The sequence below is a fragment of the Papio anubis genome, chromosome 10, assembly GCF_008728515.1.
Source record: "Papio anubis isolate 15944 chromosome 10, Panubis1.0, whole genome shotgun sequence".
NCBI lineage: Eukaryota > Metazoa > Chordata > Mammalia > Primates > Cercopithecidae > Papio > Papio anubis.
In genome coordinates this window covers 45,742,979-45,757,876 of record NC_044985.1, presented here as the reverse complement: position 1 = coordinate 45,757,876, position 14,898 = coordinate 45,742,979, and the positions used below count along the sequence as shown (strand labels likewise).

Sequence of the window (14,898 nt, the reverse complement as noted above, 5' to 3'; positions counted from 1 at the left end):
GGTGTGATGGGCAGAAATTTGACTTAAGTTTTCACAGTAGTAATAAACGGCCTCTCACCAAGTTCTCAGACTCAAACCAGTTAATAGACCCAGAAAGCCTTGTTTGAAATGGAGGTCAGATCTTTTCAGGAGGGACTCTGAAATGCTGTCACAGTACACACCTGAGATATGACTTATAGCCAAGTTTGAAAATGCCCCATGAAAAGGGGCATTCTCAGACCTCCCTGGAGTTATTAAATATGAGCCCTGGGTTTATGCCAATTTTTTTGGAGTTAAAAACATCACTGTTGTCCTTCTTTATGTTAGGTTTCCAATTGCTGCGGTAACAAGTTACCATAAACTGAGTGGCTTACAATAACATGTTACAATAACATCTGGCACTATTTGCCAGAACTCTTTGTATTTTGGAGACACCATATACTATGCTTGGTTATACTTCTCCAATCATTTACTCAGCAACTTGTGAGGCTGTCTGTTTTGAATGGATCCTGGAGCAAAAAAAGGGCTCTCTGCATGTTTAAGCTATAGTGCAAGTTGTACTTGGATCTTATGACCTAACAAGCACAATACTTATTTAAAATGTATGTGGCAGTCGGAGATACTGTATGAAGCCTCTGGCAAGCCCCAGTGGGAGAATCACAGAAGATATATGACTCTTAGAGCAAAGTCATATACTCTTTGCCAATTTATTAGTTACCTATTGTTGCATAACAAATTACTTCCAAAACTTTAGGGGCCATCTTGGAGGCTGCCTACAATAACCAACAACAATTCACTACTTAAAAAGCAGCAACTCTCTTGCTACTGGGCTCCTGTAGAGACTACATGATCACGGATCTAGTATATTCATTCGTTCACTAGGACTGCTATAACAAAGTGCCACAAACTGGGTGGCTTAAACAATAGAAATTTGTTATCTCTCACTTCTAGGAGCTATAAATTCAAAATTGATAGATCACAGGATTGGTTCCTTTTGAGGACTATGAGACAAAGAAAGATTCACTGTCATATGGTTTGACTGAGATTTGTCCTCACCCAAATCTCATCTTGAATTGTAGCTCCCATAATTCCCACATGTTGTGGGAGTGACCCAGTGGGAGGTAATTGAATCATGGGGGACAGGTCTTTCCCATGTTGTTCTCATGATGGTGAATAAGTCTCACGAGATCTGATGGTTTTATAAAGGGGAGTTCCCCTACACAAGCTCTCTTGCCTACCACCACGTAAGGCATGACTTTGCCCCTCATTTGCCTTCAGCCAGGATTGTGAGACCTCCCCAGACATGTGGAACTGTGAGTCAATTAAGCCTCTTTCCTTTATAGATTACCCAGTCTTGGTTATGTCTTTATTAGCAGTGTTGAGAACAGACTCATACAGTAAACTGGTACCAGGAGTGGGGTTCTACTGTAAAGATACCCAAAAATGTGGAAGAGACTTTGGAACCAGGTAACAGGCAAAGGTTGGAACAGTTTGAAGGGCTCAGAAGAAGACAGGAAGATGTGGGAAAGTTTGGAACTTCCTAGAAACTTGTCGAATGGCTTTGGCCAAAATGCTGTTAGTGATATGGACAATAAAGTCCAGGCTGAGGTGGTCTCATGCAGGTGAGGAACTTGTTAAGAACAGGAGCAGTGGCGACTCTTGCTATGTTTTAGCAAAGAGACTGGTGGCATTTTGCCTCTGCCCTAGAGATTTGTGGAACTTTGAACTAGAGAGAGATTATTTAGGGCATCTGGCAAAAATTTCTAAGCAGCAAAGCATTCAAAAGGTGACTTGGGTACAGTTAAAAGCATTCAGTTTTATGCATTCACAAAGATATGGTGTGGAATTGGAACTTATGTTTAAAAGCGAAGCAGAGAATAAAAGTTTGGAAAATTCGCAGCCTGATGATGCAATTAAAATGAAAACCCCATTTTCTGAGGAGAAATTCAAGCTGCCTGCAGAAACGAGGAGCCAAATGTTAATCGCTAAAACAATGGGAAAAATGTCTCCATGGCAAGTCAGGTCTTCATACAGCCCCTCCCATCATGAGCCAGGAGGCCTAGGAAACAAAAACGGTTTCATGGGCTAGGCCCAGGGCCTTGCTGCTTTGTGCAGCCTTGGGACTTGGTGCCCTGTGTCCCAGCTGTGGCTAAAAGGGCCAATGTAGAGCTCAAGCCATTGCTTCAGAGAAGCAAGCCCCATGCCTTGGCAGCTTACATGTAGTGTTGGGCATGTGGGTACACAGAAGTCAAGAATTGAGGTTTGGGAACCTATGCCTAGATTTCAGAGGATGAATGTAAACTCCCAGATGCCCAGGCAGAGGTGTACTGTAGGAGCAGAACCATCACAGAGAACCTCTACTAGGGCAGTACAGAAGGGAAATGTGGGATATGAGCCCCCACACAGAGTCCCCTCTGGGTCACTGCCTAATGGAGCTGTGAGAAGAGGGCCACTGTCCTCCAGACCCAGAATGGTAGATCCAGGAACAGCTTGTTCCATGTACCTGGAAAAGCCACATATACTCAATGCCAGCCTGTGAAAGCAGCCAGGAGGGGGCCTGAACCCTGCAAAACCACAGGAGCAGAGCTGCCCAAGACAATGGGAACCCACTTCTTGCATCAGCATGACTTGGATGTGAGACATGAAGTCAAAGGAGATCATTTTGGAGCTTTAAGATTTGACTGCCTCGCTGGATTTTGGATTTGCATGGCACCTGTAGCCCCTTCATTTTGACCAGTTTCTCCAATTTGGAATGGTTGTATTTACCCAATGCCTATAATCCCATTATATCTAGGAAGTAACTAACTTGCTTTTGATTTTACAGAGTCATAGGCGGAAGGAACTTGCCTTGTCTCAGATGAAACTTTGGACTGTGGACTTTTGAGTCACTGCTGAAATGAGTTAAGACTTGGGGGACTGTTAGCATGGCATGATTGGTTTTGAAATGTGAGGACATGAGATTTGGGAGGGACCAGGGGTGGAATGATATGGTTTGGCGGTGTCCTCACCCAAATCTCATCTTGAATTGTAGCTCCCATGATTCCCATGTATTGTGGGAGGGACCTAGTAGGAGGTAAATGAATCATGAGAGTAGGTCTTTCCTGTGCTGTTCTTGTGATAGTGAATAAGTCTCATAAGATCTGAGGATTTTATAAAGGGGAGTTCCCCTACACAAGCTCTCTTGCCTGCCATCATGTAAGACACGACTTTGCTCCTCATTTGCCTTCAGCCATGATTGTGACTCCCCAGCATGTGGAAGTGTGAGTCAATTAACTCTTTCTTTTATAAATTACCCAGTCTCAGGTATGTCTTTATTAGCAGCATGAGAACAGATGAATACATACTGCAAGCTTCTCCTTGGCTTATAGCTGCCATGTTTTCCTGTGTTTCTTCACATCGTCTTCACTCTGTCTCTCTCTGTATCCAAATCTCTCCTTTTTATAAGATTATCAGTCATATTGGATTGGGGTCCACCCTAGTGACTTCATTTTAAATTGATTAACTCTGTAAAAACCCTATATTCAAATAATGTCACACTCTGAAGTCCTAAAGGTTAGGATTCTAATATATCTTCTGGGGAGTCACAATTCAATCCATAACACCATAACACCAAAGTAACTGCACAACCTAGCTACCCTGATGAACTGAGTGTCGCCTAACACACCACATGATAAAATTGGGCATTTGCAGGAGCATTCTATTATTAAGTGAAAATGGTATCTACATGATAAAGGAGATAAGCCCACCAGGTCCACAAGACACAAGAAACTCAGACTAGCAGAAAACTTAGACTCTATGATGCCTTCTCCCACTGCCTCAATGTCTCTCAGTGCACACCTATAGCTTCACAAGGAGGTTCCTGTAACCAGGCAACAGATGAGGGAAAGGAGTCAACGTTACGCAAAGTAAGCTGGCACTAGCAATAAGTAGATGGCTGCTGCATCAGAGTCCCTCCCAGGGATGTCCTGAAACACAGCAGAAGGGGAAATCTTACTAACAAACAGAATTCTGAGCAGAACATCTGCTTTTCTATTTTGCAAGGAAAAAGAGATGGCCTGATGTAAGATCTACACTGACTCATCAGCGGTGGCTAATGTGTTGGCCAGCTGCTACCTTAAGGATTTGGAATAAACAAGATTGAAAGAGTGGTGACACAGAGGTCAAGGTGGGGGAGGCATGTGAAAGAGTCTCTTGAAATGGACACAGGGTGTGAAGATATTTGCGTCTCATGGAGTGCCCTCCAGAGAACAAATTGACCTGTCCCGTAGATGTCAGCCAGCCTCCTGTCAGCTTCCTTGGAGCTTGCTGAATGTACAGTGAGTGCCATGGTGCTGGCATGGAGGTGAAGCACAGGCTCAACTATCCGGACTTCCTTCACCAAGGCTGATGTGGCTACCACCAATGCTGAGTGAGCAAAATGCTGAGAGCAAAGGGCAGCACTGAGGCCCCTGTGGCACCATTCCCCGTAGTCCGTGTTAGATGGCCTCTCTTCACAGCATCGGCTCACAGGTCCAGTAACACCATTGACTCACCTTCATCAGCAGTTGGAAAAGGGAGGAGGAGAGTCAGTTTCAGCCTCTGGAGTTGGGGGTGGGTGAGGATGCGGATGTATCACAAGCAACTAGTGGGCAAGGGGGAAAAGATGACTGAGTTCAAAAGCAATGTCTGGACTGGAAATAAAAGATGGAAAATTGCATTAATTCATAATCATGTGGTAATGCCCCATAGGACTCTGCATTCTTAATCTTTTACCTCTACTGACAGAGAGGCTTTGCTTTTCAGCTGCAGCGAACAAGCTGAAGAGGCCTGATCCTCTTATCTGCAAGAGTGGAAGTAATCAAGGAGGGGGGGGGGGGGCCTAAAGGCAAATGCTTACCTGTGTATTTTATGGTGAAAGTGCCAAGGGTCCAGACCTCACCTCTCTTGTCCCACTTTATCTCCAGTACCTGGAAGAGAGGCTGGCACATTGTAACCTCTCAAACATCTGTGGATGAGTGGAATAAATGGGAGGATGTAGGAATGAATGAACGAATGAATAACCCTTCAGGGAATAACAGGGAGCTGGGGGAGGGAGAAGCCATACCTGATCTTTTATTCTTCTCCAAAACCCTTGAAAAGACTGAACGAGGAGAGTCCGCATAGACTAGCCATTAAGACCTTGAACTCCTAATTGAGGATCTACAACTTCCTAGCTGAATAGCTTGGCCAAGTTATTTATTCTCTGTGCACAGGCTTCCTTCCTGTAAAACAAACACAGTAAATGCTTAGAGCAGCACCTGGGAAAAAGTCAAGTTCCACATAAGTGTTACTGTCATTATTTTTGGCATCTTGATGAGTGTGTAAGCCTGCAAGACAATCGGGAAATTCTCTGGGGAGGGTGAATCCAGATACTCAGCTGCCAAGGGCCATTCATGAGGGAACAATCACCTTTTCTCTTTGCCTTTCATACAGCTTTAGACACCTGACTGCCTCCTAACATAACTTTCACTGGCAAGAGACAGAGGCCTGAGTTTTAGTTTCAGTTGCCAGCGGTGAGCTGTGTGAGTTTACCAAAGCCCCCTGCCCTCTCTGGGCCTCGGTCCCTCGCCTGTCCACGCGAGGTTGGAGGAGCTGAACGCCGACGTCCTTTTCAGCTAAGAGGGAGCAGGGTCCCCGCGTCGCGGACCCAGGGTCTGCGCATCTGAGGCCGCGCGCCCTTTCCCCTCCCCCACGGCTCCTCTGGGCCTCGCACCCAGCGCCCCGGCTGCCGCCCAGCGCCCCGCACCGCCCTCAGGGGGCCCTCGCGGGCTCCCCCCGGCCGGAATGCCCGTGCCCCGCGCCCCGCGCGCCTGCTCCGGCGCCGCCTGTCCAGCAGCCTACCCGCGGCGCCTTTATACCCTGCGGGCTGGGCGCTCACTAATGTTTAACTCGGGGCCGAAACTTGCCAGCGGCGAGTGACTCCACCGCCCGGAGCAGTGGAGCAGGACGCGCCTCTCCGCCGCCCGCTGTGACTTCTGCCTGCGCTCCTTCACTGAACGCACACTTCCGAGGAGACGCCGACGATGAAGGTGAGTTCCGCGCCATGCACTTGCCCAGCCCACGGGGCGAGCTGTGGGGACCCCTTCGCCAAACTCCCCAAATGGCCCCAAAGCTGGCGAAACCGGAGCAGGGACTCCCCTTAGGCGGAAGCCCCAAGGCTACCCTCTGACAGGTGAAGGGACGTCCCAGAGCTGTCTCTTAACTCTCGGACTCTGGTTTCTGCTAGGACCCTGGCGTCGAGCTTTAAATGTCCCGGAAAGCCACCCACAGATCGCACGGCTAAACTCGGGCAGGGGTAGAGAAACCAACACTAATGTGCTCTGAAGGCACAAGTTCAAGGGCACCCGCCTTAGAGAACTCCGACTGGCGCTCTCCAGACGCCACCCCCACCCCCAGTCCACAGTGTCCCTCTTCTAACGCACTCCCACCTGCAAATCCTGCTGCCTCTGGAGCAGCTCCGACCCTCCTACGGAAACTGGGGCCACACGCTTCCCTCTAATTGGACTTGATCTGCCCGGCTTGCAGACAGCGTGGAAGGTTCTCCTGGGACTGCTGGGTGCTGCTGCGCTTGTCACCATCATCACCGTGCCCGTGGTTCTGCTGAACAAAGGCAGTAAGTTTGAAACATTTGAAACAGATAGGACAGTTGGAGCTCAGGTCAGCCTCCGTCTTACCATGCGAAGGGAAACGAGGGATTTTGCGGGAGGTTGGACCAGTGCCCCGAGATGTAGCTGAGAAGGCTTCCCAGGCGTTGTTGCTGCTTGCAGAGCGGCAGCTGGATTCACTTCGCGGGGTCTTCAGTGTTTAGGCTGCAACTCTTGCCGCTTTCACGTCTTGTTATGTATGATAAATGCATGCTTCCTGAAATTAGGGAGAGTCGGGATTTTAAAAATTTCAATTTTAAATTTACTTTGTAAAGTTTTAGATTTACATATAATTTTTAAGAAAAGTTTTTGGGTGTGATCTGCAAAGGAAAAAAGGCAGTGTTTAAAGAACCCAAAGACAGCAGTAAGGATATCTGAAGTGGATAGGAAAAATGAGAAAGCAAGCCCCAAAATACAGTTTAGAGAAAAGTCGTTGCACGGGGAACCCAGATTGTTTTCCCTCAAGGGTGGTGAGAATTGAGTTGGAGGGTGGGGAGGCAGGGAAGTAATTATTTGACCAATTTAGTAGTATTGCAGAGCTAAATCATAAAGCTGGTATACATGATAATATTTCAGAAGGGGCTGGAATCAGTGATGTTTTGGTGGATTCTTTTACTTAAAGACTTTCATGTCTTTTTAGCTTACCTAAATATATAACACTCAAATAATGGAATACTCACTGTAGGATGCAAGCAAGTGAGAATTACTAGTTTCAATCTCCCCTGGCCTTACTTTCCTTTTAAACACTTGCTTTCATTTCAGGATTACACACAATAAATTAGCCAGTTAAAGGATTCTCTCTGGATGGTTTAGCCAACTGAGGAATGTAGAGTCTGTGCTTACATACTCACGGTATCTTATCTAGATTTCAAGATGACAGTTCAGAATTAGTTTGTGGAGCTATGAAAACCATACTTGCTGTGCAATTCAAGGCCAGGGCAAAGGTGCCAAAGGTTAAATAACTGAATGGGTTAACCTACTGCTGGTGAAATTTGAAGAAACCAGTGGTTGCTACTATTTTATACCATTAAATGACAGTCCACTTAAGCTTGACTCTTTTTTTGTGGACTGTTAAAATATAATTATTTTCATAAAGCAACACTTTGTATAAATCATACATGCAAAGCCTCGTGGGAGAAGAATGTGCTAGTCGTACAATGGATAAATATAGGGCTTACAGGCTTACATTATGTTCCAGGCACTGTGTTAGTTGCTGCAGATACAAAGATTAAATTTTGTAAATATAAATATAAAGGCCCCTGACCTCAAGAACTGTATAAGCTGGTGGGAATATGCAAACAAATACGACTTGTTTTACGTATATATGTGTGTATGTGTATGTGTGGATACACACATATATATAAATAGAAATAATCTGTATAGCCTGTTTGTCTCCAAAACATAACTGAGGCATCACAGCATTGCTGGAAGTTTGGGTAAAACTGTAATTATCAGAACTTCCGTTAAAGCAAGTTGAAAGGAATACTGTATTTTGATTAGCCACTTGAGATGGCCAGTGAAATGCCCTAGGGATCTGAGGCTTGCTGCAGTTAACTCTGAGGATTTTGTTTTGCCAGGTAGGGTATACAGGCCAGGGAGAGCTGTTTTGCCATTTCTGCTAAACAGCACCTGCTGTCTTCTCCAAATGAAATTTGAACACATTTCAAGAATGGTCTCTTGAGGAGGACTTCCTGAGACACTCACTTGTTTCCATATAACTACTCTTATGACTCAAAAGGATAACTTAGAGGTGCTTGAGCAAACTGCTCTGGAGGTTAGAAGGAACACTTCTGGGAAAGTCTCCGCCTCCCGGGTTCCTGCCTCAGCCTCCCGAGTAGCTGGGACTACAGGCACGCACCACCATGCCCGGCTTATTTTTTGTATTTTAGTAGAGATGGGGTTTTACCATGTTGGCCAGGATGGTCTCTATCTCCTGACTTCATGATCCATCCACCTTGGCCTCCCAAAGTGCTGGAATTACAGGTGTAAGCCACTGCACCCAGCTGAGAGACTTCTTATAAGAGGTTTCTTTTGTGGAGAAGCTTGAATAGTTAACATCAGTTTCTGGATAACATCAGTTTCTGGAGATAAGATATTCCTGAAAATGTGAATGTCTTGTGTTTCAACACAGAGACATGAGATCACATCCCGTGTTAGGGGTTATGAAAGGATCCAGAGCCCCAGAGGAGGGTGGGAAACAGGCAAAAGAGTTTGATTCTAAGCTGGAGATGATGCAGTGAATGAGGTTTTGAGCACGCCTGAACTGTTGGCCATGACAGTGGGAAGGTGAGTTGCAACGGAGCAACACTGGAGGGGGAAGTGAGGGAAATGGCCCAGGGCACTTACAGTACAGATCAGAATATGGAGGTTCCAGAGCTACTCAGAAATGTGAATGACTGGACTTCAGTAACTGGTTAAACAGAGGGAGGTGAAGGAGAGAGTAGCTAAGGCTATCTCTTGGACAACCAGGTGGAGATGTTGTTTCATGGTGGCTTTATTTATTTACCACTCTAGTTATTTCTTGTCTGTATTTCTTAATTTGCAGATGTGTGTTTAAGGAAAAAAGGGAAGTCATCTTGTTAACACTTCTGCCTTATCATAGGAATAAAGATAAAAGCTCAAGAATGCAGCATTTTCACTAAATCAGCAATACCTTTCCTGGGCTGTGCCACAATAAAGGTCAGCATTCCTTACAAAAAAGTCAAAGTCATCACCCAAGAAATGCCCTCTATGTTGTCAATCAAGCTTTCAAGTAAACAAATACAGAGAAGGAAGAAAGGAAGGAAGTACGGAGAAAGGAAATATGAAGGGAAAGGAAAGGAAGAAGGAAAGAAGGATAGGAATTTGATAGAAAAACAAAGCAAATACCTAAATTACGGGAAAACTAAAGAATTAAACAGCCAAAAGGAAGGAGGAAGCAAACCCAAGTTCATCTCCTGAGAGGTTGATTTAAGAGGTCAAGTGTTTCCATATGAAACGTATACTTTAGCAAAACTAGACACACCCAGAACAGGAGGGGGGCTAGTGAGTGGGGATACAGAAAGAGAGAGAGAGAGAGAGCGAAAGAGAGAGAGAGACAGAGAGAGAGAGAGGCTTAATACTGGACTATTGCCATATATTTAAGAATAAAAACTCCTTGAATTCAGATTATTCATTTCACCAAGCACAATTAAAAGTTCACTCTCTTCTGTGTATATAATAAATGATTGTATGTTTTAAAATTTTTTCAATCCTCCTACTATAGGAGGATATTGCATATGTAAGCATTCAGTTTCTTCAAGAATCAGTGAGAAATATATAAAAATACTTGTATGGAATTGTAGAACTCTTCATGGCTTAGTGGTAATAAAATTCTCACGCAGCATTTATGATTTCTTTATTTTTTCTTTTACATTATATTATATGCTGAAATCGGAAATATTTGGTTGTCTGTCAAATAGTTTTATTATTATTGAACTTTATTATGGAATAGAATTATATCTCTTCTTTTGCTCTTTTCACTGCTTTAGTAGTAAATTTCCTCTACACCTTCTTTCGGTGGAAAGGAAATTTGACTGCTCACCCATCAGTATCCTTCAGTAATAAGAGAAAACCCAAATGTGAAGGAGACAGGAATAATCAGAGAGAAAAGATAGCATCTATGAGGTTTGCCTGAGAAAGTCCAGGATCTCTTCCAGGTTTAAAAGCACAGAAATGAGCCTGAATGAAAGCTTTGTACATTTCAGGGGACAATTTCTAAACAGTATGCTCTATAAAAACTGGAGTTGACTCCAGCTTGCTCAGTTAACTATTGTCAACCTTTGCGGAATGCTCATGAGGTCAGCAGGTTAGTCTTTTTCAGGCCAGTTATTTTGGCTTTTCTCTAGCCATAACATATGCCTTAAGTTTCTCTATCTTAGAAATATCTGCCTCTCTTTTCAAAGGGGATCAGAAAGAGAGAGAAAATGAAGACTATTTATCCAGTTGATGGTCAGAGAAAGATATATAAAAAGAGTGGAGCTGGATCGTGTCTTTCAAATTTTATGACTTAAGAAAGTACTGAGGCCCATGGAGAACATGGCTGTAAATAACACGCAGGAGCGCCTTACTTGAGGAAGAGAAGGCATGCAAGCATACAGTAATAGCGAATATGCATTTACTTTTACTAAGTGTTAAATTTGGGGCTGAGGGCTTTCAATGTACTTTTCATTTAATCCGAAGAACAACTCTTTGAATGAAAGGTACTATTACCCTCTCCATTCACACAGAAGATTTATCAGAACTTCGAGAGGGTACTTTAGTTATCTATAATTGCATAATGAATCACCTCAGAACTTAAAACAATAAATATTTGTTATCTCATAGTTTCTGTGTATAAGGAATTTTGGAGTGGCTTAGTTGGGTGGTTTTGCCGCAGGGTCTCTCATGAGGTTGTAATCAAGATGTTATCTGAAAGCCTAAACCTGACTGCAGCTGAAGGATCCCCTTCCAAGTTCACTCATGTGGCTGTTAGCTAGAGGCTTCAGTTCCCTAGTGTATGGGCCCCAGTTCCCCACCATGTGGGAATTATATTATAATTTCATGACTTCTAATCTCTGTGTGCTAAACGTTCTGAAGAAGAGCCTACTGCTGATGCCTTCATTCCTCTATAAAGCTGTATATAGGCAACGACTGACATCTCAAGCTTTTGAATGGTTCTGTTTAGTAGTATTAGTAGTAATAATAGGTCCAGATTTACTTACTTACACGAAATTATACTTAGGATAATATGGTAGCTACTTTCCCTTAGAATGAAGGATCCAAGAGAGGAACTAAGCAGGAAGCTGAGTTGCCTTTTATGATCTAGCCTCAGAAGTGGCAGGTATACCATTCCTTCTGCTGTGTACTATTGGTCACACAGACCAACCCTGATACAATGTGGGAGGGCACTACACAAGTGCATAAATACCAGGAGGTGGAGATCGTTGGCAACCATGATGGAGGCTGGCTCCAATGACTATCAAAGAAGTTAAGGAACTTGCTTAAAGTTCCACAAAGTTGGGATTCATACTCAGGCAATGTGACTTTACAGCTGATACTCAGTACTGTTCAACTGCATATCATTCTGTCAGCTTGTAATCAAGTATAAAATCAACTTGGCCATATTGGCACAATTGTTATAACTTCTCATTTGCATAGCTATATTATCATTTCATGGCTTCTAATCTGTGGGGAAAAGAAAGATCAGACTGTTACTGTGTCTATATAGAAAGAAGGAGACATAAGAGACTCCATTTTGTTCTGTATTTGAGATGCTGTTAATCTGTGACCCTACCCCCAACCTTGTCCTTGCAAGAGACATGTGCTGTGGTGACTCAAGGTTTAACGGATTTTGGGCTGTGCTTTGTTAAACAAGTGCCTGAAGCCAGTATGCTTGTGAAAAGTTATCACCATTCTCTTAATCTCAAGTACCCAGGGACACGTACACTGCCAAAGGTCACAGGGACCTCTGCCTAGGGAAGCTAGATATTGTCCAAGGTTTCTCCCCATGTGATAGTCTGAAATATGGCCTCGTGGGAAGGGAAAGACCTGATCATCCCCCAGCCTGACACCGGTGAAGGGTCTGTGCTCAGGAGGACCAGTATAAGAGGAAAGAAGCCTCCTGGCAGTTGAGATAGAGGAAAGCATCTGTCTCCTGCCTGTCCCTGGGCAATGGAACATCTCGGTGTAAAACCCGATTGTATGTTCTATTTACTGAGAAAGGAGAAAACCGCCTTAGGGCGAAAGGTGGGACGTGCTAGCACAATGCTGCTCTTTATGCACTAAAAAGGTTTATGGAGATATTTGCATATGCATATCAAGGCACAGCACTTAAACTTATGTCACAGAGATCTTTATTCATATGTCTTACTGCTGACCTTCTCCCTACGATGATCCTATTATCCTGCCACTTCCCTTTTTCTTTGATGGTAAAGATAATGATCAATAAATACTGAGGGAACTCAGAGACCGGTGCCGGCGTGGGTCCGCTGTATGCTGAGCGCCGGTCCCCTGGGCCCACTTTTTCTTTCTCTATACTTTGTCTCTGTGTCTCATTTCTTTTCTCAAGTCTCTGGTTCCACCTAACAAGAAACGCCCACAGGTGTGGAGGGGCAGGCCACCCCTTCATAATCTCTATGTGTTCAGTATCCTGAGGAAGAGCCTACCTCTGCTGTCTTCATTCTCATATAAAGCTGTAGGTATATAGGCAATGACTGACATCTCAAGCTTTTGAATGGTTTTGATTTTTAGTATTAGTGGTAATAATAGATTCAGATTTACCTACTTACACTAAATTACACTTGCTTTGCTTCTGATGTAAGTTAAATTATTTCATTTGATCTTCACAGAGAAGTTCATGTTAGAGGGATATATTAATATCCTGACTTTTTACATGTGAAAGTTTAGGGGTTTGCAAGTAAGTACTGGATCTTGGGAATCCAAACTTTTTGGCTACCAACCTTCCCTGAGCCTGCTGGTTCCCATGAATGGCTAATTTATAGAAATGCCTTGGTGAGAGTTTTTCGGAGTTAATGTTTAATCATTACTTTATGGTTGGATGCTGATCCTTTCATTGCTGTAAATCAATATCTTGTAAATATTTTTACCTTTAGTCTTCACAGCTCCATTACGACCTCCAAAAGAGGGTGTGTCTCTCAATTTGAGAGTAACCTGAAACCATGAAATTAGAACTTCTGAGTAAACTGTTTTATTATTTGCCTAACATTGTATTGTTTTATATTGTTTCTCAAAATTGTAACTTCCTAGGAAGCTTTTAAAATTTGAAGATAAACTATGTGCTTTCTTTAACTGGGGGCATTAATGTGCACATTTCTTAATTATTTGGTTCAGTGAGGAAGCAAGTAGACCTATGAGTTCAAGTTACATAATTCAACATCTAAGGCCCTAGAAGAGGAGGTAAGGTAAGACAGAGCCAAAGCCACCAGATATTTTATGGTGGCTCAGGAGCCATGGTGGGTCAGGATATATAATTGAGGTAGAGGGAGTAGGAGAGGTGAGTATCAAGCAGGTCTTATCATCCACCCTTTCCCTGACTTCTTAAAACTGGGGACTCCAAAACTGAGCTTAGTGGCCCCTGGGGCCCTAATGCCATTTCTGTGGAACCCTCTTTTCTTGTTTTCCTCAGTTGTTCTAAAGCCCACCCTGCTCAAACTCATCTCCATAAGTGTCATGGATGACTCTTATTTCTCTATTATATTCTTCCATTATTTGATTACAGGCATAAAACTCTTTTAGTATGAGATTTAAAACCTCTTCAGGGCCAAGGTCCTACAGTGGCCAGAGACAATATTTTTCAATTCAAAAACATATGTTGAATGCTTACTGCATGTCAAGTGTTACTGAAGGTATGGGAGTAGAGGGATATGGCTATTGAAGGCTTACTGCATGTCAAGTGTTATTGAAGGTATGGGGGATGTGGCCTGCTATGACTGCATATTTGTCCCTTCCAAATGTCATGTTGAAATTTGATTTCCAGTGTTGGAGGTGAGGCCTAATGGGAGGTATTTGCATAATGGGATCAGAGCCCTCTCACAGGGGTGAGTGAGTTCTTGTTCTATTAGTTTCCATAACAGCTGATTATTAAAAATAGCCTGGCACCTCCCTCTTTCTTGCTTTCTTTCTCATCATGTGATCTCAGCACATGCCAGCCTCCCCTTTAACTTCTGCTATGAGTAGAAGCAGCCTGAGACCATCATTAGATGCAAATGCCCAATCTTGAACTTTCCAGCCACCAGAACCATGATCCAAATAATCCTTTCAAAAAAAATTAACTACTAGCTTCAGATATTCCTTTATAGCAACACAAAATGAGCTAAGATCTGGCCCTAAGCAGTATAGATAATGTCCCTGTTCCACTGGACCTTTACAATCCATAGAGCAGGCAAATTATAGGCAAGTGCAAAAATAATTTCAGATGGTAACAAATGCTATGACAAAAATAAAGTGGGATAGAGAGGACTGACAGACACAGAAAGGAGTTTCTCTCTTATTCCAAGCATGATTTTGAGCTCCTGGAGGATTTCAACATGAGTGTGACATGATCTTTTCACATTTCAAGAATATGCTCTGACTCTTGTGTGGACAGTAGTTTGGGGTTGGTGTGGTTTGTCCAGGTGATCGATGATGGTGGCTTGGACAAGGATGATAGCACTGCAGGTGAAATTAAGTTTTTTTTTTTTTTTTTTTTAAAGAAATGTAGGATGTATTTTGGAGTAAGACAGTGGGCAGGCATGCGAAG

General features: G+C 43.5%; 1 protein-coding gene and 1 long non-coding RNA gene across 7 annotated transcripts in view; one reads left to right on the top strand and one right to left on the bottom strand.

Annotated features, from left to right (window-relative positions):
• Positions 1 to 3,216: 3,216 nt before the first annotated feature.
• On the bottom strand, positions 3,217 to 6,536 carry LOC108581305. Of its 3 annotated transcripts, XR_001893307.3 has the most exons (4): positions 6,426 to 6,536; positions 5,063 to 5,219; positions 4,856 to 4,963; positions 3,217 to 4,600 (listed from the first exon to the last, which is right to left on the bottom strand). It is a non-coding gene; the product is annotated as an uncharacterized LOC108581305 (long non-coding RNA). The 3 variants fall into 3 exon arrangements; XR_001893306.3 differs by having other exon boundaries at positions 3,217 to 4,963; XR_001893308.3 differs by lacking the exon at positions 6,426 to 6,536 and adding an exon at positions 5,839 to 5,946 and having other exon boundaries at positions 3,217 to 4,963.
• DPP4 (dipeptidyl peptidase 4) overlaps positions 5,301 to 14,898 on the top strand; it is an 84,299-nt gene continuing 74,701 nt past the window's right edge. For 2 of the 4 annotated variants that reach the window (XM_021923668.2, XM_031651312.1), the window contains exons 1-2: positions 5,912 to 6,026; positions 6,523 to 6,610. In XM_021923668.2, coding sequence (XP_021779360.2) covers positions 6,021 to 6,026; positions 6,523 to 6,610 — 94 coding nt within the window. In that variant the 5' untranslated portion in view covers positions 5,912 to 6,020. Of the gene's footprint in view, positions 6,027 to 6,522; positions 6,611 to 14,898 lie in introns of all 4 variants that reach the window. The other 2 variants (XM_021923667.2, XR_004176528.1) reach the window with 2 other exon arrangements.